This window comes from Zonotrichia albicollis, chromosome 38 (assembly GCF_047830755.1).
Source record: "Zonotrichia albicollis isolate bZonAlb1 chromosome 38, bZonAlb1.hap1, whole genome shotgun sequence".
In the NCBI taxonomy this organism is placed as follows: domain Eukaryota; kingdom Metazoa; phylum Chordata; class Aves; order Passeriformes; family Passerellidae; genus Zonotrichia; species Zonotrichia albicollis.
Window position 1 is genome coordinate 740,920 of NC_133856.1, and position 27,835 is coordinate 768,754.

General features: G+C 52.5%; 1 protein-coding gene across 1 annotated transcript in view; it reads left to right on the forward strand.

Moving 5' to 3' along the window:
- Positions 1–27,835, forward strand: part of MYBPC2 (myosin binding protein C2) — a 98,079-nt gene that overhangs the window by 19,824 nt on the left and 50,420 nt on the right. The window contains exons 9-18 of the mRNA XM_074531647.1: positions 2,867–2,926; positions 6,441–6,640; positions 10,555–10,687; positions 13,007–13,131; positions 14,352–14,457; positions 17,207–17,373; positions 19,149–19,314; positions 22,195–22,301; positions 25,004–25,033; positions 27,679–27,818. Of these exons, the coding sequence (XP_074387748.1) occupies positions 2,867–2,926; positions 6,441–6,640; positions 10,555–10,687; positions 13,007–13,131; positions 14,352–14,457; positions 17,207–17,373; positions 19,149–19,314; positions 22,195–22,301; positions 25,004–25,033; positions 27,679–27,818 (1,234 nt within the window). The remainder of the gene's footprint in view (positions 1–2,866; positions 2,927–6,440; positions 6,641–10,554; positions 10,688–13,006; positions 13,132–14,351; positions 14,458–17,206; positions 17,374–19,148; positions 19,315–22,194; positions 22,302–25,003; positions 25,034–27,678; positions 27,819–27,835) is intronic.

The following is a 27,835-nucleotide window of genomic DNA, read 5'->3' on the forward strand; positions in this document are numbered from 1 at the left end:
CAAATCTCACTCAAATCCCCCAAATCCCCCCAAAAATCCCATTAAAAATCCCTCAAATTCCCAAAAATCCCCCAAAACCCCCAAAGTCCCCCAAAATCCCCCCAAATTACCCCAAATCCCCCCAAAAGCCCCATCTCCCCCCCAAATCCCCCCAAAATCCCTCAAATCCCCCACTGGGAACCCCCAAAATCCCAAAAATCCCCCCAAAATCCCCCAAAATCCCAAAAATCCCCCCCAAAATCACTCAAATGCCCCCAAAAATCCCATTAAAAATCCCCCAAATCCCCCCAAAATCCCGCACTGGGAACCCCCAAAATGCCCAAAAATCCCCCAAAATCCCCCAAATCCCCCCAAATGCCCCCTCAAATCTTCCTCAAATCCCCCTAAATCCCCCCCAAAATCACTCAAATCCCCCCAAAATCCCCCACTGGGAACCCCCAAATCCCCCCAAAAATCCCATTAAAAATCCCCCAAATCCTCCCTCAAATCTTCCTCAAATCACCCAAAATTCCCCCCAAAATCCCCCCCAAAATCCCCCAAATCCCCCCAAAATCCCTCCCTGGGGACCCCCAAAATCCGCCCAAATCCCAAAAATCCCACAAAAATCCCCAAAAATCCCCCAAATTCCCCCTCAAATCCCCCCCTAAATCACTCAAATCCCCCCAAAATCCCCCACTGGGAACTCCCAAATCCCCCAAAACCCCCCCAAATCCCAAAAATCCCCCAAAATCCCCCACAAAACCCCCAAATCCCCCCTCAAATCCCCCCCAAAATCCCCCACTGGGAACCTCCAAAATCCCCCCAGAAATCCCATTAAAAATCCCCCAAATCACCCAAAATCCCCCCAAAAATCCCATTAAAAATCCCCCAAATCCCCCCAAATTACCCCAAATCCCCCCAAAAGCCCCATCTCCCCCCCACCCCAAAATCCCCCCCCCCCAAGTTCCCCCAAAATCCCCCACTGGGAACCCCCAAAATACCAAAAATCCCCTAAACCCCCCAAAATCCCCCAAAATGCCCCAAAATCCCCAAAAATCCCCCACAAAATCCCCCATATCCCTCCACAAATCTTCCTCAAATCCCCCCAAATCCCCCACTGGGAACCCCCAAAATCCCAAAAATCCCCCAAAATGCCCAAAAATCCCCCCAAATCCCCCACAAAACTCCCCAATCCCCCCAAATCCCCCCTCAAATCTTCCTCAAATCCCCCCAAATCCCCCCCAAAATCACTCAAATCCCCCCAAAATCCCCCACTGGGAACCCCAAAAATCCCATTAAAAATCCCCCAAATCCCCCCAAAAATCACATTAAAATCCCCCCAAAATCCCTCCCTGGGCACCCCCAAAATCCGTCCAAATCCCAAAAATCCCCCACTGGGAACCCCCAAAATCCCCCCAAAAATCCCATTAAAAATCCCCCAATTCCCCCCAAATCCCCCCAAAATCCCTCCTTGGGCACCCCCAAAATCCTCCCAAATCCCAAAAATCCCCAAAAACCCCCCAAAATCCCCCAAATCCCCCACTGGGAACCCCCAAAATGCCCAAAAATCCCCCCAAATCCCCCCTCAAATCTCACTCAAATCCCCCAAAAATCCCATTAAAAATCCCCCAAATCCCCCCAAAATCCCCAAATTCCCCCCAAAGTCCCTCCCTGGGCACCCCCAAAATCCGCCCAAATCCCAAAAATCCCCAAAATCCCCAAAATCCCCCACTGGGAACTCCCAAAATGCCCAAAAATCCCCCCAAATCCCCCCTGAAATCTCACTCAAATCCCCCCAAAAATCCCATTAAAAATCCCATTAAAAATCCCCCAATTCCCCCCAAATCCCCCCAAAATCCCTCTCTGGGCACCCCCAAAATCCGCCCAAATCCCAAAAATCCCCCAAAATCCCCCAAAATCCCCCAAATCCCCCACTGGGAACCTCCAAATGCCCAAAAATCCCCCCAAATCCCCCCTCAAATCTCACTCAAATCCCCCCAAATCCCCCCAAAAATCCCATTAAAAATCCCCCAAATTCTCCCCAAATCCCCCCAAAATCCCTCCCTGGGCACCCCAAAAATCCACCCAAATCCCAAAAATCCCGCAAAAATCCCCAAATCCCCCCTCAAATCCCCCCCTAAATCGCTCAAATCCCCCAAAATCCCCCACTGGGAACTCCCAAATCCCCCCAAACCCCCCCCAAATCCCAAAAATCCCCCAAAATGCCCAAAAATCCCCAAAAATCCCCCAAATCCCCCCTCAAATCCCAAAAATCCCCCAAAATCCCCCACAAAACCCCCAAATCCCCCCCAAAATCCCCCACTGGGAACCCCCAAATCCCCCCAAAAATCCCATTAAAAATCCCCCAAATCCCCCAAAATCCCCAAATTCCCCCCAAATCCCCCCAAAATCCCTCCCTGGGGACCCCCAAAATCCGCCCAAATCCCAAAAATCCCGCAAAATCCCCCAAATCCCCCACTGGGAACCCCCAAAATCCCCCAAATCCCCCCAAATCCCCCCTCAAATCTTCCTCAAATCACCCAAAATCCCCCCCAAAATCCCCAAATTCCCCCCAAAAATCCCCCCAAAATCCCTCCCTGGGCACCCCCAAAACCCCCCCAAATCCCAAAAATCCCCCAAATCCCCAAAATCCCCCAAATCCCCCACTGGGAACCCCCAAAATCCCCAAAAATCCCCCCAAATCCCCCCTCAAATCTCACTCAAATCCCCCCAAAAATCCCATTAAAAATCCCCCAAATCCCCCCAAAATCCTCAAACCCCCCCCAAATCCCCCCAAAATCCCTCCCTGGGGACCCCCAAAACCCCCCCAAATCCCAAAAATCCCCCAAATCCCCAAAATTCCCAAATCCCCCCGATTTCCCGCCAGGAACGACGCCAAGGATGAGTCGGCCGGAGAGCTCGACTTCAGCGGGCTGCTGAAAAAAAGGTGGAGGAAGAGGAGGGGGAGGAAGGGCAGGGGCAGGAGGGGGAGGGGGAGGAAGAGGAGGAGGATGGAGAGGAGGAGGAGGAAGATGAGGAGGAAGAGGATAAAGAGGAGGAAGAGGAGGAGGAGGAAGGGCAGGAGGAGGAAGATGAGGAGGAAGAGGATAAAGAGGAGGAGGAGGAGGAGGAGGAGGAGGAGGAGGAGGAGGAGGAGGAGGAAGGGTGGCATGAGGAAGAGAAGGAGGAAGGGCAGGAGGAGGAGGAAGAGGAGGAAGAGGATGGAGAGGAGGAAGGGCGGGAGGAGGAAGGTGAGGATGAGGACAGGGATGACTTTGGGATGAAGATGATGAGGATGAGGAGGATGGGGATGGGATGAAGATGAGGATGAGGATGATTTGGGATGAGAATGGGGATGAGGAGGAGGAGGATAAAGAGGAGGAGGAGGAGGAAGGGCGGGAGGAGGAGGATGAGGATGAGGATGAGGATGAGGATGAGGATGAGGACAGGGATAGGATGAAGGATGACTTTGGGATGAAGATGATGAGGATGAGGAGGATGGGGATGGGATGAAGATGAGGATGAGGATGACTTTGGGATGAGAATGGGGATGAGGAGGAAGGGCGAGAGGAGGAGGAGGAGGAAGAGGAGGATGAGGACAGGGATGGGACAAGGATGACTTTGGGATGAAGATGATGATGGGGACTAAGATGAAGATGAGGAGGATGAGGATGGTTTGGGATGAGAATGGGGATGAGGAGGAGGAAGGGGAGGAAGAAGAGGAGGAAGAAGAGGAGGAAAGGTAGGAGGAGGAGGAGGAGGAGGAAGGGCAGGAGGAAGAAGGGGAGGAAGATGAGGAAGAGGACAGGGATGGGACAAGGATGACTTTGGGATGAAGATGAGGATGAGGAGGATGAGGATGAGGATGAGGATGAGGATGAGGATGAGGATGAGGATGAGGATGAAGATGGCACAAGGATGACTTTGAGATGAAGATGATGAGGACGAGAGCAAAGATGAAGATGAGGAGGATGGGATGGGATGTGAGGATCAGGATGAAGATGAAGATGAGGATGACTTTTGGATGAGGATGAAGATGAGGATCAGGATGTGGATGAAGATGAGGATGAGGATGAAGATGAGGACAGGAACGGGGTTGGGATGGGGACAACTTTGGGACAAGGATGGTGAGGACAAGGACAAAGATGATGAGGGTGAGGATGAGGATGATGCCGATGACGCTGACAATGCCGATGACAATGATGCTGGCCATGATGACCATGATGACCATGATGGCCATGCCCTTGCTGATGACAATGACCATGATGACCATGATGACCTTGATGACCATGATGACCATGCCCATCATGATGACCATGGTGACCATGCCCATGACCATGATGACCATGACCATGACGAAGCCCATGATGATACCCATGATGACCATGCCCATGATGATGACCATGACTATGATGACCATACCCATGCCCATGATGATGACCATGATGCCCATGATGACCATGCCCAAGATGATGACCATGACTATGATGACCATGCCCATGATGACCATGCCCATGATCACCATGCCCATGATCACCATGCCCATGATCACCATGCCCATGATGACCATGCCCATGATCACCATGACCATGACCATGATGATGACCATGGTGACCATGCCCATGATGACCATGACCATGATTATGACCATGACAATGGCCATGATGACCATGCCCATGCTCATTCCGATGATGACCATGATGACTACGATGACCATGCCCATGATGATGACCATGCCCATGATGCCCATGATGACCATGCCCATGATGACCATGATGACCATGCCAATGATGATGACCATCATGCCCATGCCCATGATGATGACCACGATGACCATGCCCATGCTCATTCCGATGATGACCATGAGGACCACGACCATGCCCATGACCATGATGACCATGACCATGGTGACCATCATGACCATGCCCATGCCCATGATGATGACCATGATGCCCATGATGACCATGATGACACCCATGCCCATGATGATGACCACGATGACCATGACCATGTCGATGACCATGACCATGCCCATAGGAATGGAATGAGGATGAGGAGGACGGGGATGAGGATCAGGATGAAGATGAGAAGGATGGGGATGGAGATGGGGATGGAGATCAGGATCAGGGTGAAGATGAAGATGAGGATGAGAATGGGGATGAGGATGAGGATGAGGACAGGAACGGGGTCGGGATGAGGACAACTTTAGGACAAAGATGATGACGATGACAAAGACGAGGATGATGAGGAGGATGGGGATGGGATGAGGATCAGGATGAGGATGAAGATGAAGATGAGGATGAAGATGAAGAGGAAGATGAAGAGGAAGATGAAGATGAAGATGAAAGGAACAGGGTTGGGATGAGGACAACTTTGGGACAAAGATGATGACGATGACAAAGACGAGGATGATGAGGAGGATGGGGATGGGATGAGGATCAGGATGAGGATGAAGATGAAGATGAGGATAAAGATGACTTTGGGATGAGGATGAGGATGGGATGGGGATGAAGATGAGGATGAAGATGACTTTGGGATGAGGATGAGGATGAGGATGAGGATGAGGATGAGGATGAAGATGAGGATGAAGATGACTTTGGGATGAGGATGGGGATGAAGATGAGGATGAAGATGACTTTGGGATGAGGATGGGGATGAAGATGAGGATGAAGATGACTTTGGGATGAGGATGAGGATGAGGATGGGGATGGGGATGGGGATGGGGATGGGGATGGGGATGGGGATGAGGATGAAGATGGGGATGAAGATGAGGATGAAGATGACTTTGGGATGAGGATGAGGATGAGGATGAGGATGAGGATGAGGATGAGGATGAAGATGAGGATGAAGATGACTTTGGGATGAGGATGGGGATGAAGATGAGGATGAAGATGACTTTGGGATGAGGATGAGGATGGGGATGAGGATGGGGATGAAGATGAGGATGAAGATGACTTTGAGATGAGGATGAGGATGAGGATGGGGGTGGGGATGAGGATGGGGATGAGGATGAAGGTGAAGATGAGGATGAAGATGACTTTGGGATGAGGATGAGGATGAGGATGGGGATGGGGATGAGGATGAAGATGGGCATGAGGATGGGGATGAAGATGAGGATGAAGATGACTTTGGGATGAGGATGAGGATGAGGATGGGGATGGAGATGAGGATGGGGATGGGGATGAGGATGAAGATGGGGATGAGGATGGGATGGGGATGAAGATGAGGATGAAGATGACTTTGAGATGAGGATGAAGATGGGGATGGGGATGGGGATGAGGATGAAGATGACTTTGGGATGGGGATGAGGATGAAGATGAGGATGAAGATGACTTTGGGATGGGGATGAGGATGAGGACAGGAACGGGGTCAGGATGAGGACAACTTTAGGACAAAGACAATGACGATGACGACGAAGATGACGACGAAGATGACGATGACGATGGAACCTCCGCCCTCAGGGAGGAGCAGGCCGAGGAGGTGAAGAAGAAGAAGAAGGACGACGAGGAGGACACGATCCCACCCGAGATCTGGGAGCTGCTCAAGGGCGTCACCAAGAAGAGCGAGTACGAGCGCATCGCCTTCCAGTACGGCATCACCGACCTGCGCGGCATGCTCAAACGCCTCAAGAAGATCAAGGTGGAGCCCAAGAAGAGCGAAGGTGGGGGTTTGGGGAGAATTCCGGGGATTTTGGGGAAATTTATGGAAATTTATGGAAATTTATGGAAATTTTGGAGAAAATTGGAGAAATTTTGGGGGAATTTTGAGGGATCTAAGGGGGATTTGAGGGAGGCTGAAACGCCTCAAGAAGATCAAGGTGGAGCCCAAGAAGAGCGAAGGTGGGAGTTTGGGGAGGATATGGGGGATTTTGGGGAAATTTATGGAAATTTATGGAAATTTCGGAGAAAATTGGGTGAGTTTCAAGGAATTTTGGAGGAATCTAGGGGGGATTTGGAGGATGGGAGAACCTCAAGAAGATCAAGGTGGAGCCCAAGAAGGTGAAGGTGGGGGTTTGGGGAGGATTCGGGACATTTTGGGAAATTTATGGAAATTTATGGAAATGTATGGAAATTTCGGAGAAAATTGGAGAAATTTTGGGTGATTTTTGAGGGATCTAAGGGGGGTTTGGAGGATGGGAGAACCTCAAGAAGATCAAGGTGGAGCCCAAGAAGAGCGAAGGTGGGAGTTTGGGGAGGATTCCGGGGGTTTTGGGGAAATTTATGGAAATTTATGGAAATTTTATGGAAATTCTGGAGAAAATTGGGCAATTTTTGAAGGAATTTTGGGGGATTTTGGAGGTTTGGAGGACAGGGGAGGCTGAAACGCCTCAAGAAGATCAAGGTGGAGCCCAAGAAGAGCGAAGGTGGGAGTTTGGGGAGAATTTGGGGAAATTTATGGAAATTTATGGAAATTTATGGAATTTTATGGAAATTTCGGAGAAAATTGGGTGAGTTTCAAGGAATTTTGGAGGAATCTAGGGGGGATTTGGAGGATGGGAGAACCTCAAGAAGATCGAGGTGGAGCCCAAGAAGAGCGAAGGTGGGAGTTTGGGGAGAATTCCGGGGATTTTGGGGAAATTATGGAAATTTATGGAAATTTTATGGAAATTCTGGAGAAAATTGGAGAAATTTTGGGGGAATTTTGATGGGATTTAGTGGAGGCTGAAGCGCCTCAAGAAGATCAAGGTGGAGCCCAAGAAGAGCGAAGGTGGGAGTTTGGGGAGGATTCCGAGGATTTTGGGGAAATTTATGGAAATTTATGGAAATTTTATGGAAATTCCGGAGAAAATTGGAGAAATTTTGGGTGATTTTTGAGGGATCTAAGGGGGGTTTGAGGGAGGCTGAAGTGCCTCAAGAAGATCAAGGTGGAGACCAAGAAGAGGGAAGGTGGGAGTTTGGGGAGGATTCCGAGGATTTTGGGGAAATTATGGAAATTTATGGAAATTTATGGAAATTTATGGAAATTTTATGGAAATTCTGGAGAAAATTGGAGAAATTTTGGGGGAATTTTGATGGGATTTGGTGGAGGCTGAAGCGCCTCAAGAAGATCAAGGCGGAGCCCAAGAAGAGCGAAGGTGGGAGTTTGGGGAGGATTCCGAGGATTTTGGGGAAATTTTATGGAAATTTATGGAAATTTTGGAGAAAATTGGAGAAATTTTCAGTGATTTTTAGGGGTTCCTGGGTGGTTCTTTGGGGTTCCCAGGTGGTTCTTTGAGGTTCTCAGGTGGAATTTTGGGGTTCCCAGGTGGAATTTTGGGGTTCCCAGGTGGAATTTTGGGGTTTCCAGGTGGAATTTTGGGGTTCCCGGGTGGTTTTTTGAGGTTCCCGGATGGTTTTTTGGGGTCACCTGGTCTCACCTGTCCCCCCCAGCCTTCATCCGGAAACTGGAACCCTGAGGAACCTTCGGGATTTTGGATTTTTGGAGGTTCTCAGGTGGTTCTTTGAGGTTCTCAGGTGGTTCTTTGGGGTTCCCGGGTGGTTCTTTGAGGTTCTCAGGTGGTTCTTTGGGGTTCCCGGGTGGTTTTTGAGGTTCTCAGGTGGTTCTTTGGGGTTCCCGGGTGGTTTTTGAGCATTCTCAGGCGGAATTTTGGGATTTCTAGTTGGTTTTTTGGGGGTGCCAGGTGGAATTTTGGGGTTCCTGGGTTGTTCTTTGAGGTTCTCAGGTGGAATTTTGGGGTTCCCAGGTGGAATTTTGGGGTTCCCAGGTGGAATTTTGGGGTTCCCGGATGGTTTTTGAGGTTCCCGGATGGTTTTTTGGGGTCACCTGAGCAGTTTTTGGGGTCACCTGGTCTCACCTGTCCCCCCCAGCCTTCATTCGGAAGCTGGACCCCTGAGGAACCTTCGGGATTTTGGATTTTTGGGGGTTCCTGGGTGGTTCTTTGAGGTTCTCAGGTGGTTCTTTGAGGTTCTCAGGTGGAATTTTGGGGTTCCCACGTGGTTTTTGAGTGTTCTCAGGTGGAATTTTGGGATTTCTAGTTGGTTTTTTGGGGATTCCAGGTGGAATTTTGGGGTTCCCAGGTGGTTTTTGGGGTTCCTGGGTGGTTCTTTGGGGTTCCCGGATGGTTTTTTGGGGTTCCCAGGTGATTTTTGGGGTCACCTGAGCTCACTTGTCCACCTCCAACCTTCATCCAGATGAGCTTTGGGATTTCCTTGTGGATTTTGGATTTTTGGAGGTTCTCAGGTGGTTCCTTGGGGTTCTCAGGTGGTTCTTTGCGGTTTCCAGGTGGAATTTTGGGGTTCCTGGGTGGTTCTTTGAGCGTTCCTGGATGGTTTTTTGGGGTCACCTGGTCTCACCTGTCCACCTCCAACCTTCATCCGGAAGCTGGACCCCTGAGGGACCTTTGTGATTTTGGGTGTTTTGAGGTTCCTGGTGGTTCTTTGAGGTTCTCAGGTGGAATTTTGGGGTCCCTCGGTGTTTTTTTGAGGTTCCCAGGTGATTTTTGGGGTCACCTGACCTCACTTGTCCACCTCCAACCTTCATCCAGATGAGCTTTGGGATTTCCTTGTGGATTTTGGATTTTTGGAGGTTCTCAGGTGGTTCCTTGAGGTTCTCAGGTGGTTCTTTGCGATTTCCAGGTGGAATTCTGGGGTTCCCAGGTGGTTTTTGAGTGTTCTCAGGTGGAATTTTGGGGTTCCTGGGTGGTTCTTTGGGGGTTCCAGGTGGAATTTTGGGGTTCCCAGGTGGTTTTTGAGGTTCCCGGATGGTTTTTTGGGGTCACCTGAGCAGTTTTTGGGGTCACCTGGTCTCACCTGTCCACCTCCAACCTTCATCCAGAAGCTGGAACCCTGAGGGACCTTTGTGATTTTGGGTTTTTTGAGGTTCCTGGTGGTTCTTTGGGGTTCCTGGGTAGAATTTTGGGATTCCTGGGTGGTTCTTTGGGGTCACCTGAGCTCACCTGTCCACCTCCAACCTTCATCCAGATGAGCTTTGGGATTTCCTTGTGGATTTTGGATTTTTGGAGGTTCCTGGGTGGTTCTTTGAGGTTCTCAGGTGGTTCTTCGCGGTTTCCAGGTGGAATTTTGGGGTTCCTGGGTGGTTTTTTGGGGTTTCCAGGTGGAATTTTGGGGTTCCCGGGTGGTTTTTGAGCGTTCTCAGGTGGAATTTTGGGATTTCTTGTTGGTTTTTTGGGGGTTCCAGGTGGAATTTTGGGGTTCCCAGGTGGTTTTTTGAGGTTTCCAGGTGGAATTTTGGGGTCACCTGGTCTCACCTGTCCCCCCCAGCCTTCATCCGGAAGCTGGACCCCTGAGGAACCTTCAGGATTTTGGATTTTTGGGGGTTCCTGGGTGGTTCTTTGAGGTTCCTTGGTGGTTCTTTGAGGTTCCCAGGTGGAATTTTGGGGTTCCTGGGTGGTTCTTTGAGGTTCTCAGGTGGTTCTTTGGGGTTCCCAGGTGGAATTTTGGGGTTCCCAGGTGGTTTTTGAGTGTTCTCAGGTGGAATTTTGGGATTTCTAGTTGGTTCTTTGGGGTTCCCAGGTGGAATTTTGAGGTTTCCAGGTGGAATTTTGGGGTTCCCAGGTGGTTTTTGAGGTTTCCAGGTGGAATTTTGGGGTCACCTGGTCTCACCTGTCCCCCCCAGCCTTCATCCGGAAGCTGGACCCCGCCTACCAGGTGGACAAGGGCAACAAGATCCGGCTGATGGTGGAGCTCAGCAACCCCGACCTGCCCCTCAAGTGGTACAAGAACGGGCAGCTCATCAAGCCCAGCAACAAGTGAGTGCCAGCTGGGCACAGGTGGGCACAGGTGGGCACAGGTGTGCCCAGTGAGCCCCCAGGTGTGTCCAGGTGGGCACAGGTATGCCCAGGTATTGCACAGGTGTCCCCAGGAACCTCCAGGTGGGCACAGGTGTGCCCCAGGTGTGTCCAGGTGTGCTCAGGGTGTGCCCAGTGAGCCCCCAGGTGTGTCCAGGTGTGCCCCAGGTGTGTCCCAGGTGTGCCCAGGTACCCCCAGGTAGGCACAGGTGTGCCCAGGTATTGCACAGGTGTCCCCAGGAACCTCCAGGTGGGCACAGGTGTGCCCCAGGTGTGCCCAGGTACCCCCAGGTGTGTCCAGGTATGGCACAGGTGTGCCCAGGTATTGCACAGGTGTCCCCAGGAACCTCCAGGTGGGCACAGGTAGCCCCAGGTGTCCCCAGGTACCCCCAGGTGTGTCCAGGTGTGTCCAGGTGTGCTCCAGGTGGGCACAGGTGGGCACAGGTACCCCCAGGTGTGCTCAGATGTGGCTCAGATGGGTACAGGTGTCCCCAGGTATGTCCAGGTGGGCACAGGTAGACACAGGTGTTCTCAGGTGTCCCTCAGGTGTCCCCAGGTGTGCCCCAGGTGTGCCCAGGTACCCCCAGGTAGGCATAGGTGTGTCCAGGTGGTCACAGGTGTCCCCAGGAACCTCCAGGTGGGCACAGGTGTGCCCCAGGTGTGCCCAGTGAGGCCCCAGGTGTGTCCAGGTGTGCTCCAGGTGGGCACAGGTGTGTCCAGGTGTGCCCCAGGTGTCCCTCAGGTGTCCCCAGGTGTGTCCAGGTGTGGCACAGGTATGCCCAGGTATTGCACAGGTGTCCCCAGGAACCTCCAGGTGGGCACAGGTGTGCCCCAGGTGTCCCCAGGTACCCCCAGGTGTGTCCAGGTGTGCCCCAAGTGTGCTCCAGGTGGGCACAGGTGGGCACAGGTACCCCCAGGTGTGCTCAGATGTGGCTCAGGTGGGTACAGGTGTCCCCAGGTATGTCCAGGTGGGCACAGGTAGACACAGGTGTTCTCAGGTGTCCCTCAGGTGTCCCCAGGTGTGCCCCAGGTGGGCACAGGTGTCTCCCCAGGTACCCCCAGGTAGGCACAGGTGTGCCCAGGTGTGCCCCAGGTGTGCCCCAGGTGTGCCCAGGTACCCCCAGGTATGTCCAGGTGGGCACAGGTAGACACAGGTGGTCCCTCAGGTGTCCCTCAGGTGTCCCCAGGTACCCCCAGGTGTGCCCCAGGTGGGCACAGGTGTGCCCAGGTGTCCCCAGACACTCCCAGGATTGTGTCCAGGTGTGCTCCAGGTGTGCCCAGATGTGTCCAGGTGTGCCCAGGTGTCCCCAGGAACCCCCAGGTGGGAAGAGGTGCCCCCAGGTGTGCCCTCAGGTGTGGCAGAGGTGTTTCCAGGTGGACACAGGTGGGCACAGGAGTGCCCTCAGGTGAGCACAGGTATGCCCAGGTATTGCACAGGTGTCCCCAGAAACTCCCCAGGTGGGCACAGGGGTGCCCCAGGTATGGCACAGGTGTGTCCAGGTGCCCCTAGCTGTGCCCAGGTGTGCCCCTAGAGACCCCCAGGTGCCCCCAGGTGTGCCCAGGTCCCTCCCAGCTGCTCCTAGCTGTACCCAGGTGTGCCCAGGTGTGTCCAGGTGTGCCCAGGTGTGCCCAGGTGTGTGGCCAGGTGTGTGCCCAGGTCCCTCCCAGCTGCTCCTAGCTATCCCTAGCTGTGCCCAGGTGTGCCCAGGTGTACCAGGGAGGGTCTCAGGTGTGCCCAAGTGTGCCCAGGTGTGCCCAAGTGTGCCCAGGTGACCCCAGGTGTGTCCAAGGTGTGCCCAGGTGTGTGCCCAGGTGTGCCCAGGTGCCCCCAGGTGTACCAGGGAGGTCCCTAGGTGCCCCCAGGTGTCCCTAGCCATGTCCAGGTGTGTCCCTAGGTGCTCCCAGGTGTGCCCAGGTGCACCAGGGAGGGTCTCAGGTGCCCCCAGGTGCCCCCAGGTGTGCCCAGGTGTGCCCAGGTGTGCCCGTTGCCAGGTACGTGTTTGAGAACGTGGGCCTCAAGCGCATCCTCACCATCAACAAGTGCCCCCAGGTGTGCCCAGGTGTGCCCAGGTGTGCCTAGGTGTGTCCCTAGGTGCCCCCAGGTGTGCCCAGGTCCCTCCTAGATGCCCCCAGGTGTCCCTAGCTGTGCCCAGGTGCCCCCAGGTGTACCAGGGAGGGTCTCAGGTGCCCCCAGGTGTACCAGGGAGGTCCCTAGGTGCCCCCAGGTGCCCCCAGGTGCCCCCAGGTGTGCCCAGGTGTGCCAGGTGTGCCCGTTGCCAGGTACGTGTTTGAGAACGTGGGCCTCAAGCGCATCCTCACCATCAACAAGTGCTCGCTGGCCGACGACGCCGCCTACGAGTGCCGGGTCAACGACGAGAAGAGCTTCACCGAGGTCTTCGTCAAAGGTGGGCACGGGGGCACCTGGGGGCACCTGGGGGGCACCTGGGGGGACTTGGGCACCTGGAGGGACCTGGGGGGCACACCTGGGTACCTGGATGGGGTTTTGGAGGTCTTGGAGGTGCCCATGGAGGTACCTGGGAAGGGTTTGAGGTGCCTGAGGGGCACCTGGGGGGCACACCTGGGGTACCTGGGGGGGGCACCTGGGGGACACCTGGGTACCTGAGGGGGCATCTGGGGGCACACCTGGGTACCTGGAGGGCACCTGGGGTACCTGGGTGGGGGTTTGGGGGCTGTTTGGGGGCACCTGAGGCACCTGGGGGGTACTTGGGGTACCTGGGGGGCACCTGGGGGGTACTTGGGGTACCTGGGGGGCACCTGGGTACCTGGGGAGCACCTGGGGGGCACCTGGGGGTACCTGGGGGCACACCTGGGTACCTGGGTGGGGTTTTGGGGGTCTTGGAGGTGCCCATGGGGGCACCTGGAGGGGATTTGAGGCACCTGTGGGCACCTGAGGGCATCTGGGAGGGGTTTTGGGGGCCTTGGAGGTGCCCACGGAGGCACCTGGGGGCACCTGGGGGCACCTGGGGGCACCGGTGACCATTGGGGAGGGCCCTGAGGACCAGCAGGTGGTGTCCCCTCGTCTGTCCCTCACCTGTCCGTGTGTCCGTCCCAGAGCCACCAGTGACCATCGTGAAGGGCCTCAAGAACCACAGGGTGGTGTCCCCTCACCTGTCCGCTGTTGTGTCCTCTCACCTGTGACCCTCACCTGTCCGTGTGTCCGTCCCTCACCCGTCCGTGTGTCCATCCCTCACCTGTCCGTGTGTCTGTCCCTCACCTGTCCGTGTGTCTGTCCCTCACCTGTCCGTCTGTCCCGCAGAGCCGCCGGTGACCATCATGAAGGGCCCTGAGGGTGTCCCCTCACCTGTATCCCCTCACCTGTCCGTGTGTCCGTCCCTCACCTGTCCGTGTGTCCGTCCCTCACCTGTCCGTGTGTCTGTCCCTCACCTGTCCGTGTGTCCGTCTGTCCCGCAGAGCCGCCGGTGACCATCATGAAGGGCCCTGAGGGTGTCCCCTCACCTGTATCCCCTCACCTGTCCGTGTGTCCGTCCCTCACCTGTCCGTGTGTCCGTCCCTCACCTGTCCGTGTGTCTGTCCCTCACCTGTCCGTGTGTCCGTCCCTCACCTGTCCGTGTGTCTGTCCCTCACCTGTCCGTCTGTCCCGCAGAGCCGCCGGTGACCATCATGAAGGGCCCTGAGGACCAGCAGGTGGTGGTGGGCGAGCGCGTGGTGCTGGAGGCCGAGGTGTCCGAGGAGGGCGCGCAGGTCATGTGGTACGGGCCGGCCGTCTGTCCGTCCGCACTGTCCGTGTGTCCATCAGTGTGTCCATGTGTCCATCCTGCGTCCATCCTGTGGCCGTCTGTCCACCCTGTGTCCATCCTGTGTCCATCCGCACTGTCCGTGTGTCCATCAGTGTGTCCATCCACACTGTCCTGTGTCCCTGTGGCCATCCAAGTGTTCATTCAAGTGGTCGTGTGTCCATCCTGTGTCCATCTGTCCATCCTGTGTCCATCCACACTGTCCTGTGGCCATCCTGTGTCCGTCTGTCCATCCTGTGTCCATCCACACTGTCCTTTGTCCATCCTGTGGCCATCCTGTGTCCGTCTGTCCATCCTGTGTCCATCCACACTGTCCTTTGTCCATCCTGTGGCCATCCTGTGTCCATCCACACTGTCCGTGTGTCCAACCTGTGTCTGTGCATCCATCCATGTCCATCTCCACACCCACCTGGTGCCCACCCCACGTCCATCTCCATGTCCATCTCCATCTTCAGTGCATCTCCACTCCATGTCCACCCCATGTTCACCTGGTGTCCACCCTGTGTCCATCTCAATGTCCACCCCAAATCCATCTCACGCCCACCTGGTGTCCACTCCATGTCCATCTCCATGTCCACTCTGTATCCACCTCCATCTCCACTCCAAATCCACCCCATGTCCATCCCTTGTCCACTCCACATCCACCCGTGTCCACCCCACGTCCTTCTCCATGTCCACCTCATGTCCACCCATGTCCACCTTGTATCCACCTGGTGTCCACCCCAAATCCACCCCATCTCCATCTCCATCTCCATCTCCATCATCTCCATCATCTCCATCTCCGCTCCATGTCCACCTTGTGTCCACCCCATGTCCATATCCTCCTGACCCCATGTCCACTCCACGTCCATCTCCACATTCCCCCCATGTCCACTCCATGTCCACCCCAAATCCACCTGGTGTCCACCCCATGTCCATCTCCACACCCACCTGGTGTCCATCTCCATGTCCATCCCATGTTCATGTCCATCTCCACTCCATGTCCACCCCATGTCCATGTCCACCCCATGTCCATGTCCATGTCCATGTCCATGTCCATCTCCATCTCCATCTCCATCTCCATCTCCATCTCCATCTCCATCTCCATCTCCATCTCCATCTCCATCTCCATCTCCAACATCTCCATCTCCATCTCCATCTCCATCATCTCCATCTCCACCCCATGTCCACCCCACGTCCATCTCCACGTTCATCTCCACATTCCCCCCATGTCCACTCCATGTCCACCCCAAACCCACCTGGTGTCCACCCCGTGTCCATCTCCACACCCACCTGGTGTCCATCTCCATGTTCATGTCCACCCCATGTCCACTCCATCTCCATCTCCATCATCTCCATCTCCGCTCCATGTCCATCTTGTGTCCACCCCATGTCCATGTCCTCCTGACCCCATGTCCACTCCACGTCCATCTCCACGTCCATCTCCTCATTCCCCCCATGTCCAGTCCATGTCCACCCCAAATCCACCTGGTGTCCACCCCATGTCCATCTCCACACCCACCTGGTGTCCATCTCCATGTCCATCCCATGTTCATGTCCATCTCCACTCCATGTCCACCCCATGTCCATGTCCATGTCCATGTCCATGTCCATCTCCATCTCCATCTCCATCTCCATCTCCATCATCTCCATCATCTCCATCATCTCCATCTCCATCATCTCCATCTCCACTCCTTGTCCACCTTGTGTCCACCCCATGTCCATCTCCACGTCCATCTCCACATTCCCCCCATGTCCACTCCATGTCCACCCCAAACCCACCTGGTGTCCACCCCGTGTCCATCTCCACATCCACTCCATGTCCACCTGGTGTCCATCTCCACACCCACCCCGTGTCCATCTCCACGCCCACTCCATGTCCACCTTGTGTCCACCCCATGTCCATCTCCACCTCCATCTCCACATCCACCCCGTGCCCACCTGGTGTCCACTCCATGACCACTCCATGTCCATCCCCACACCCACCCCATGTCCAACCCAAATCCACCCCACGTCCATCTCCACACCCACCTGGTGTCCATCTCCATGTCCATCCCCTGTTCATGTCCACCTCCACTCCATGTCCACCCCATGTCCACTCCATCTCCATCTTCTTCTCCATCATCTCCATCATCTCCATCATCTCCGTCTCCACTCCATGTCCACCTTGTGTCCACCCCACGTCCATCTCCACATTCCCCCCATGTCCACTCCATGTCCACCCCAAATCCTCTCCATGTCCATCTCCACACCCACCTGGTGTCCACCCCGTGTCCATCTCCATGTCCATCTCCATCTCCACTGCATCTCCATTCCATGTCCACCCCATGTCCACCACACACCCACTGCATGCCCACCCAACGTCCACCTGGTGTCCACCCCATGTCCATCTCTCACACCCACCTGGTGTCCATCTCCATGTCCATCCCATGTTCATGTCCATCTCCACTCCATGTCCACCCCATGTCCATGTCCATGTCCATGTCCATCTCCATCTCCATCTCCATCTCCATCTCCATCTCCATCTCCAACATCTCCATCTCCATCTCCATCTCCATCTCCACTCCTTGTCCACCTTGTGTCCACCCCACGTCCATCTCCACGTCCATCTCCACATTCCCCCCATGTCCACTCCATGTCCACCCCAAACCCACCTGGTGTCCACCCCGTGTCCATCTCCACACCCACCCACGGGTTGTCCACCCGTTGTCCACGCGGTGTCCAGGACGAAGGACGGCGTGGAGCTGACCCGCGAGGAGACCTTCAAGTACCGCTTCAAGAAGGACGGCAAGAAGCACTTCCTGATCCTCAACGAGGCCACCATGGAGGACACCGGGCGCTACCGCATCCTGACCAACGGCGGCGAGGCCGAGGCCGAGGTCATCGTGGAAGGTCAGAGCTGGTCCTGGGACCTCCTGGGGATGTTTGAGGGTCACCTCGGAGAAGGTTCTGGAGACCCCAGAAGGTCCCAGGAAATCTGGAAAGTTCTGGGAGCTCCTGGAGATGTTTGAGGGTCACCTCGGAGAAGGTTCTGGAAGGTTCTAGGAGCTCCTGGAAGGTCCAGGAGATGTTTGAGGGTCACCCCGGAGAAGGTTCTGGAAGGTTCAGGGAGGTCCTGGGACCTCCTGGAGATGTTTGAGGGTCACCTCGGAGAAGGTTCTGGAAGGTTCTAGGAGCTCCTGGAAGGTCCAGGAGATGTTTGAGGGAAGCTCCTGGAGATCCCAGAAGGTCCCAGGGAATCTGAAGGGTTCTGGAAGGTTCAGGGAGCTTCTGGGAGCTCCTGGAGATGGTTAAGGGTCACCTCGGAGAAGGTTCTGGAAGGTTCTAGGAGCTCCTGAAGGTCCAGGAGATGTTTGAGGGTCAACTCGGAAAAGGTTCTGGAGACCCCAGAAGGTCCCAGGAAATCTGGAAGGTTCTGGGAGCTCCTTCAGATGCTTGAGGGTCACCTTGGAGAAGGTTCTGGAAGGTTCAGGGAGCTCCTGAAGGTCCAGGAGATGTTTGAGGGTCACCTTGGAGAAGGTTCTGGAGATCCCGGAAAATTCCCGGGAATTTGAGGGTTCCTGGAAGGTTCTGGGAGCTCCTGGAGATGTTTGAGGGTCACCCCGGAGAAGGTTCTGGAAGGTTCTAGGAGCTCCTGGAAGGTCCAGGAGATGTTTGAGGGTCACCTCGGAGAAGGTTCTGGAGATCCCAGAAAGTTCCCAGGAATTTGAGGGTTCCTGGATGGTCCTGGAAGGTTCTGGGAGCTCCTGAAGATGTTTGAGGGTCACCTCGGAGAAGGTTCTGGAGACCCCAGAAGGTCCCAGGAAATCTGGAAAGTTCTGGGAGCTCCTGGAGATGCTTGAGGGTCACCTTGGAGAAGGTTCTGGAAGGTTCTAGGAGCTCCTGAAGGTCCAGGAGATGTTTGAGGGTCACCTTGGAGAAGGTTCTGGAGATCCCAGAAAGTTCCTGGGAATTTGAGGGTTCCTGGAAGGTTCAGGGAGCTCCTGGAAGGTCCAGGAGATGTTTGAGGGTCACCTTGGAGAAGGTTCTGGAGATCCCAGAAGGTCCCAGGGATGTCCATGAGAAACTGGAGGGTTCTGGAGGGTCCAGGAGATGTTTGAGGGTCACCTCGGAGAAGGTCCTGGAGATCTCAGAAGGTCCCGGGGATTTCTGGGGGGTCGAGATGGATTTTTGGGGTTCCAGAGAAGCAGCTGGAGATGCTGAAGGCATCTCAAGAGGTTCTCCAGATGTTCCCCATGTGTTCTCCATGGGTTCCTTATGGATTTTTTGAGGTCTCCATGGATTTTTGGGGTCTCCATGGATGGTTTTGACCTGCAGAGAAGCAGCTGGAGGTGCTGCAGGAGGTTCTCCAGATGTTCTCCATGGGTTCCTCACGGGTTTTTTGGGGTCCCCATGGATTTTTTGGTGTCTCCATGGATTTTTTGGGTTCCCCATGGATTTTTGGGGTCCACGTGGGTGTTTTGGTCCTGCAGAGAAGCAGCTGGAGGTGCTGCAGGAGGTTCTCCAGATGTTCTCCATGGGTTCCTCATGGTTTCTTTGGGGTTCCCCATGGATTTTTGGGTTCCCCATGAACTTTTTGGAGTCCCCATGGATTTTTTTGGTGTCTCCATGGATTTTTGGGTTCCCCATGGATTTTTGGGGTCTCCATGGATGGTTTTGACCTGCAGAGAAGCAGCTGGAGGTGCTGCAGGGCATCGCGGACCTGACGGTGCAGGCCACCGAGCAGGCCGTGTTCAAGTGCGAGGTGTCGGACGAGAAGGTCACCGGGCGCTGGTTCAAGAACGGCGTCGAGGTCCGGCCCAGCAAGCGCATCCACATCTCCCACACCGGCAGGTGAGACCCGAAAAATCCCAAAATATCCCCCCAAAAAATCCCAAAATATCCCAAAAAAACCCCCCAAAATCCCAAAAAATATCCCTTAAAAATTCCAAAAAATATTCCAAAAGTAACAAAAAAATTCCCACCCAAAAATTGCCAAAAACATCCCCAAAAATATCCCCAAAAATTCCCCAAAAATCCCAAAAATATCCCAAAAAAATACCCCCAAAATCCCAAAAAATATCCCTTAAAAATTCCCAAAAATATTCCAAAAGTAACCAAAAAATTCCCACCCAAAAATTGCCAAAAATATCCCCAAAAATATCCCAAAAAATTTCCTAAAATATCCCAAAAATAACCCCCAAAAATCCCCAAAAAATAACCCTTAAAAATTCCCAAAAATATCCCAAAAAAACCCCAAAATCCCAAAAAATATCCCTTAAAAATTCCCAAAATATTCCAAAAGTAACCCAAAAAATTCCCACCCAAAAATATCCCCAAAAATATCCCCAAAAATCCCAAAAAAATTCCTAAAATATCCCAAAAATATCCCAAAAAAATACCCCCAAAATCCCAAAAAATATCCCTTAAAAATTCCCAAAATATCCCAAAAATAACCCCCAAAAATCCCCAAAAAATATCCCTTAAAAATTCCCAAAAATATTCCAAAAGTAACCCAAAAAATTCCCACCCAAAAATATCCCCAAAAATATCCCAAAAATATCCCAAAAATATCCAAAAAATATCCCAAAATACCCCAAAAATATCCCAAAAATATCCAAAAAATATCCCAAAAATATCCCAAAAATACCCCAAAAATATCCCAAAAATATCCCAAAAATAACCCAAAAATATCCCAAAAATATCCCAAAAATACCCCAAAAATGTCCAAAAAAATACCCCAAAAATACCCCAAAAATATCCCAAAAATTCCCAAAAATATCCCCAAAAATTCCCAAAAATATCCCAAAAATACCCCAAAAATACCCCAAAAATATCCCAAAAATATCCAAAAAATACCCTAAAAATATCCAAAAAATGCCCTAAAAATATCCCAAAAATATCCCAAAAATACCCCAAAAATATCCCCAAAAATACCCCAAAAATACCCCAAAAATATCCCAAAAATTCCCAAAAATATCCCAAAAATACCCCAAAAATATCCCAAAAATATCCCAAAAATACCCCCAAAATACCCCCAAAATATCCCAAAAATATCCCAAAAATATCCCAAAAATATCCCAAAAATACCCCAAAAATACCCCAAAAATATCCCAAAAATATCCCAAAAATAACCCAAAAATACCCCAAAAATACCCCAAAAATACCCCAAAAATAACCCAAAAATATCCCAAAAATATCCCAAAAATACCCCAAAAATATCCCAAAAATACCCCAAAAATATCCCAAAAATACCCCAAAAATACCCCAAAAATACCCCAAAAATATCCCAAAAATATCCCAAAAATATCCCAAAAATATCCCAAAATATCCCAAAAATACCCCAAAAATAACTTTAAAAAATTCCCCCAAAATCCCAAAAATATCCCAAAAAAATTCCCCAAAAAAAACCCAAAAAATCCAAATTTGGGATTTTGGGGTTGAGTTTTTTGGGGCATTTTTGGGATTTTTGGGATCAGATTTTTGAAAGATTTTGGGATTTTTCATTGGGATTTTGGGGTTTTTGGGATTTTGTGGGTTTTGGGATTTTTTTGGATTTTTGGGGGGTTTTTTGGGTTTTTTGGGATTTTAGGGATTTTTGGGGGGGAGTTTTTTATTTTTCAGTGCATTTTTTAAATTTTGGGATTTTTTGGATTTGGGATTTTTACGCGGATTTTTTGGGGGGAATTTTTGGATTTTTTTCGTGGTTTTACTTTTGAATTTTGTGATTTTTGGCTGGGATTTTATGGAATTTTGGGATTTTTCATTGGAATTTTGGGATTTTTGGGATTTTTTGGGGATTTTTGGGGGATTTTTGGGGGGTTTTTGAGTGGGGTTTTTTGGGGATTTTGGGATTTTTTGGGGGGGAGTTTTTTTATTTTTCAGTGCATTTTTTTATTTTGGGGATTTTGGATTTTTTGGGTTTGGGATTTTTGGGTTTGGGATTTTTGGTTTTGGGATTTTTTGGATTTGGGGATTTTTACGCGGATTTTTTGGGGGAATTTTGGGATTTTTTTCGTGGTTTTTCTTTTGAATTTTGCGATTTTTGCATGGGGATATTTTTGAATTTTGAGATTTCTGAGTGGGGTTTTTTGGTTTTTTTTTTAAATTTTGTGATTTTTGGGTGGGATATTTTTGAATTTTGAGATATCTGAGTGGGGTTTTTTGGGATTTTTTTTGAATTTTGGGATTTTTGAGGTGGATTTCTTTGGGATTTTTGGAGGTTTTGGGGTGGGGATTTCGCAATTTTGGGGTGGGATATTTTTGAATTTTGTGATTTTGGGGTGGGGATATTTTTGAATTTCGTAATTTTTGGGTGGGGTTTTTTTGGATTTCTTAATTTTGGGGTGGGATTTTTTTTGAATTTTGAGATTTTTGGGTGGGATTTTGTTGAATTTCGCAATTTTGGGGTGGGGTTTTTTTGAATTTTGAGATATCTGAGTCGGGTTTTTTGGGTGGGGTTTTCTTGAATTTTGTGATTTTTGGGTGGGATTTTTTTAAATTTTGTGGGTTTGGGGTGGGATATTTTTGAATTTTGTGGTTTTTGGGTGGGATTTTTTTGAATTTTGCGATTTTTGGGTGGGGTTTTTTGGGTTTTTGCGATTTTTGAGTGGGGTTTTTTTGAATTTTGCGATTTTTGGGTGGGGTTTTTTGGGTTTTTGAGATTTTTGGGTGGGGTTTTTTTTGGATTTTGGGATTTTTGGGTGAATTTAGTGGGATTTTGGCGCTTTGCAGGATCCACAAGCTGGTGATCGACGACGTGCGCCCCGAGGACGAGGGCGATTACACCTTCGTGCCCGACGGCTACGCCCTCACGCTGTCGGCCAAGCTCAACTTCCTCGGTGGGCGCCCGAAATTGGGGAAATTCGGGGAAATTGGGGGAATTTGGGGAAGTTTGGGGGGATTTGGGGAATTTTGGTGCAATTTGGGGATGTTTGGGGGAAATTCTGATGAATTTGGGGAAATTTGGGGGGATTTAGGGACATTTGGGGAAAATTTGGGAAAATTTGGGTAAATTTGAGGAAAATTTGGGGGAAATTCAGATAAATTCGGGGGGATTTGGGGAACATTTGGGGGAATTTTGGGGAAATTTGGGGACGTTTGGGGAAAATTTGGGAAAATTCAGGGAAATTTGGGCGAATTTGGGGGAATTTGGGGGAAAATGCAGAAAAATTTGGGGAAATTTGGGCAAATTTGGGGAAAATTTGGTGGAAATTTGGGGAAATTTGAGGAAAATTTGAGGAAAATTTGGGGGGATTTGGGGAAAATTCAGGGAAATTCGGGGAAATTTGGGGAAAATTGGGGAAATTTGGGGGGATTTGGGGGAAATTTGGGGAAATTTGTGCAATTTGGGGGTATTTGGGGAAATTTGGGGAAATTTGAGGAAAATTTGGTGCAATTTGGGGGTGTTTGGGGAAAATTTGGGGGAATTTGGGGACATTTGGGGAAAATTTGGGGGAAATTTGGGGAAATTTGGGGACAATTTGGGGGGATTTGGGGGAAATTTGGGGAAATTTGGTGGAATTCGGGGGAATTTGGGGAAATTTGGGGGAAATTCAGATAAATTTGGGGAAAATTTGGGCAAATTTGGTGGAAATTTGGGGAGAATTTGGGGGAATTTGGGTAAATTTGGGGGAATTTGAGGAAAATTTGGGGGGATTTGGGAAAATTTGGGAAAATTTGGGGAAATTTGAGGAAAATTTGGGGGGATTTGGGGGAAATTTGGGGAAATTTGGTGGAATTCGGGGGAATTTGGGGAAATTTGGGGGAAATTCAGATAAATTTGGGGAAAATTTGGGGGGATTTGGGGAAATTCGGGGAAATTTGGGGACATTTGGGGAAAATTTGGGGGAAATTCAGATAAATTTGGGGAAAATTTGGGGGGATTTGGGGAAAATTCAGGGAAATTCGGGGAAATTTGGGGAAGTTTGGGGAAAATTCGGGGGGATTTGGGGAAAATTTGGGGGGATTTGGGGGAAATGTGGGGAAATTTGGTGCAATTTGGGGACATTTGGGGAAAGTTGGGGGAATTTGGGGAAATTCGGGGAAATTTGGGGAAATTTGAGGAAAATTTGGGGGGATTTGGGGGAAATTTGGGGGGATTCGGGGAAATTTGGGGAAATTTGAGGAAAATTTGGGGAAATTTGGGCGAATTTGGGGGGATTTGGGGGAAATGTGGGGAAATTTGGTGCAATTTGGGGGTGTTTGGGGAAATTTGGGGAAATTTGGGGAAATTTGGGAAAATTCGGGGAAATTCGGGAAAATTTGGGGAAAATTTGGGGAAAATTTGGGGAAAATTCAGGGAAATTTGGGGGAAATTCAGATAAATTTGGGGAAAATTTGGGCAAATTTGGTGGAAATTTGGGGAGAATTTGGGGGAATTTGGGTAAATTTGGGGGAATTTTGGGTAATTTGGGGAAGTTTGGGGAAAATTCGGGGGGATTTGGAGGAAATTTGGGGAAATTTGGTGGAATTTGGGGATGTTTGGGGGAAATTCGGGAAAATTTGGGGAAATTTGGGGGAAATTTGGGGGGATTTGTGGAAAATTTGGGCAAATTTGGGGGGAATTTGGGGAAAATTTGGGGGAAATTTGGGGAAAATTCAGGGAAATTTGGGCAAATTTGGGGGAATTTGGTGGAAATTTGGGGGGATTTGGGGAAAATTCAGGTAAATTTGGGGAAATTTGGGCAAATTTGGTGGAAATTTGGGGGAACTTGGGGGAGTTTGGGGAAAATTTAGGGGAATTTCAGGAAATTTGGGGAATTTAGGGGGAAATTGGGGTCACTGGGAGGGACATTTGGGGAAATTTGGGAGAAATTCGGGGAAATTTTGGGGTGTTTGGGGAAATTTGGGAAAATTTGGGGGGATTTGGGGAAAGTTGGGGAAAATTCGGGGGGATTTGGGGAAAATTTGGGGGAATTTGGGTAAATTTGGGGAAATTTAGGGGGAATTTGGGGGCACTAGGAGGGACATTTGGGGAAATTTGGGAGAAATTCGGGAAAATCTGGGGGGATTTCAGGAAATTTGGGGAAAATTGCAGGAAAATTGGGGGGATTTGGGGGAAATTTGGGGGCACTTGGGGGGCTCTGGGAGGAACTGGGGGGAACTGGGAGCGACTGGGGAAATTTGGGGGGAATTCAGGGAAATTTGGGGGGATTTGGGGGAATTTGGGGGGATTTGGGGAAAATTTGGGGAAAACTGGGGGAAATTTGGGGGAATTTGGGGGGAATTTTGGGGGTGTTTGGAGAAGTTTGGGGAAATTTGGGAGGGGATTTGGGGCACTGGGAGGGAGCATTTGGAGAAATTTGGGAGGGGAAATTTGGGGGCGTTTGGGGGCGTTTTGGGGGCGTTTTGGGGGCGTTTTGGGGGGATTTAGGAAAATTCAGAAGTGTTTGGGGAAATTTTGGGGGGAAAATGGGGGCATTTGGGGGGTACTTGGGGACAATGACGTCACTGGTGACAATTCTGTGATGACGTCACTGGGTGTGGTTTTGGGGGTTGATGACGTCACTGACCCCACCTCTCTCTCCCCCCCCCCTCACAGAGATCAAGGTGGAGTACGTGCCCAAACAAGGTGAGGATGGGGGGGACACCTGGGGACACCTGAGGGGACAGGGGACACCTGGAAGGACACCTGGGGACACCTGGGGTGGGAGGGGACATCTGGAGGGACAGGGGACACCTGAGGGGACACCTGGGAAGGACAGGGGACAACTGAAGGGACACCTGTGGGGACAAGGGACAACTGGGGTGACACCTGGGAAGGACAGGAGACACCTGAGGGGACACTTGCAGGGACAGGACACACCTGAGGGGAGACCTGTGGGGACAGGGGACACCTGTGGGGACAGGGGACACCTGAGGGGACACCTGGGAAGGACAGGAGACACCTGAGGGGACACTTGCAGGGACAGGACACACCTGAGGGGAGACAGGACACACCTGAGAGGACACCTGAGGGGACAGGGGACACCTGAGGGGACAGGACACACCTGTAGGGGACACCTGGTGGGGACAGAGGACACCTGGGGGGACAGGGGACAACTGAGGGGACACCTGGAGGACACCTGGGCACACCTGTGGAGACACCTGGGGGGACAGGGGACACCTTGGGATACCTGGTGGGGACAGAGGACACCCGAGGGGACACCTGTGGGGACAGAGGACACCTGTGGGGACACCTGGGGACATTGGGGACACCTGGGAAGGACAGAGAACACCTGTGGGGACAGGGGACACCTGTGGGGACACCTGTGAAATACAGAGGACACCTGGGGGAACACCTGTGGGGACACCTGGGGAGGACAGAGGACACCTGGAAGGACACCTGGGGACACCTGGGAAGGACAGAGAACACCTGGCGGGACAGGGGACACCTGGGGACACCTGAGGGATACAGAGGACACACCTGTGGGGACACCTGGGGACACCTGAGGACATTGGGGACACCTGGGAAGGACAGGGGACACCTGAAGGGACACCTCTGGGGATAGGACACACCTGTAGGGGATACCTGGGAAGGACAGAGGACACCTGTGGGGACACCTGTGGGGACATGTGGGGAGGACAGAGAACACCTGGAGGGACAGGGGACACCTGAGGGGACACCTGGGAAGGACAGGGGACACCTGGGGGAACACCTGTGGGGACACCTGGGGAGGACAGAGGACACCTGGAAGGACACCTGGGGACACCTGGGAAGGACAGAGAACACCTGGCGGGACAGGGGACACCTGTGGGGACACGTGGGGAATACAGAGGACACCTGGGGGAACACCTGTGGGGGCACCTGTGGGGACACATGGGGACGACAGAGGACACCTGGAGGGACAGAGGACACCTGGGGACACCTGGGGTGGGACAGGGGACACCTGGGGTGACAGGACACACCTGTAGGGGACACCTGTGGGGACAGAGGACAATGGGGGGGATGCCTGGACACGCCTGGGGACACCTGGTGGGGACACCTGGGAAGGACAGGGGACACCTGGGGTGGGAGGGGACACCTGAAGGGACACCTCTGGGGACAGGACACACCTGTAGGGGACACCTGGGAAGGACAGAGGACACCTGTGGGGACATGTGGGGAGGACAGAGAACACCTGGAGGGACAGGGGACACCTGTGGGGACATGTAGTGAGGACAGAGGACACCTGGGGGGACACCTGGGAAGGACAGAGGACACCTGGGGTGGGAGGGGACACCTGTGGGGACATGACACACCTGTGGGGACACCTGGGGTGGGGACACTTGGGGGGACAGGGGACACCTGTGGGGACATGTGGGGAGGAGAGAGGACACCTGGGGGGACACCTGGGAAGGACAGGGGACACCTGGAGTGGGAGGGGACACCTGGGGGGACAGGACACACCTGTGGGGACAGGGGACACCTGTGGGGACACCTGTGGGGACAGAGGACAAAGGGGAAGACACCTGGGCACCCCTATGGGGACACCTGAAGGATACAGAGGACACCTGAGGTGACACCTGTGGGGACACCTGGCAGGGTCAGGTGACACCTGTGGGGACAGAAGACACCTGAGGAGACACTTGAGAGGACACGGGGGGCACCTGGGGGGACAGAGGACACACCTGGGGACACCTGTGGGGACAGGGCGCACCTGAGGGGACACCTGGGCACAGCTGGGGATACCTGGAAAGGACAGAGGACACCTGGGGTGGGAGGGGACACTTGGAGTGACAGGACACACCTGTGGGGACACGTGGGGAGGACAGAGGACACCTGGGGGAGCACCTGTGGGGACAGGGGACACCTGGGGTGGGAGAGGACACCTGGGGTGACAGGACACACCTGTAGGGGACACCTGTGGGGACAGAGGACAAAGGGGAAGACACCTGGGCACCCCTGTGGGGACACCTGAAGGATACAGAGGACACCTGAGGTGACACCTGTGGGGACAGGGGACACCTGTAGGGACACCTGGCAGGGTCAGGTGACACCTGTGGGGACAGGGGACACCTGTGGGGACAGGGGACACCTGAGAAAACACCTGACAGGGACAGGGGACACCTTCAGGGGCACCTGGGGGATACAGAGGACACCTGAGGGGACACCTGGTCACACCTGGTCACACCTGAGGGGACAGAGGACACCTGAGGGGACACCTTGGCACACCTGGTCACACCTGTGGGGACACCTTGGCACACCTGGTCACACCTGGTCACACCTGAGGTGTCATTGCCACCCTGTCCCCCCAGAGCCCCCCAAGATCCACCTGGACTGCTCGGGCAAGGACACGGAGAACACCTTGGTGGTGGTGGCGGGAAACAAACTGCGCCTGGACGTGCCCATCTCGGGGGAGCCCCTGCCCACGGTCACCTGGACCAAGGACGGGCAGGTGAGAACACCTGTGAC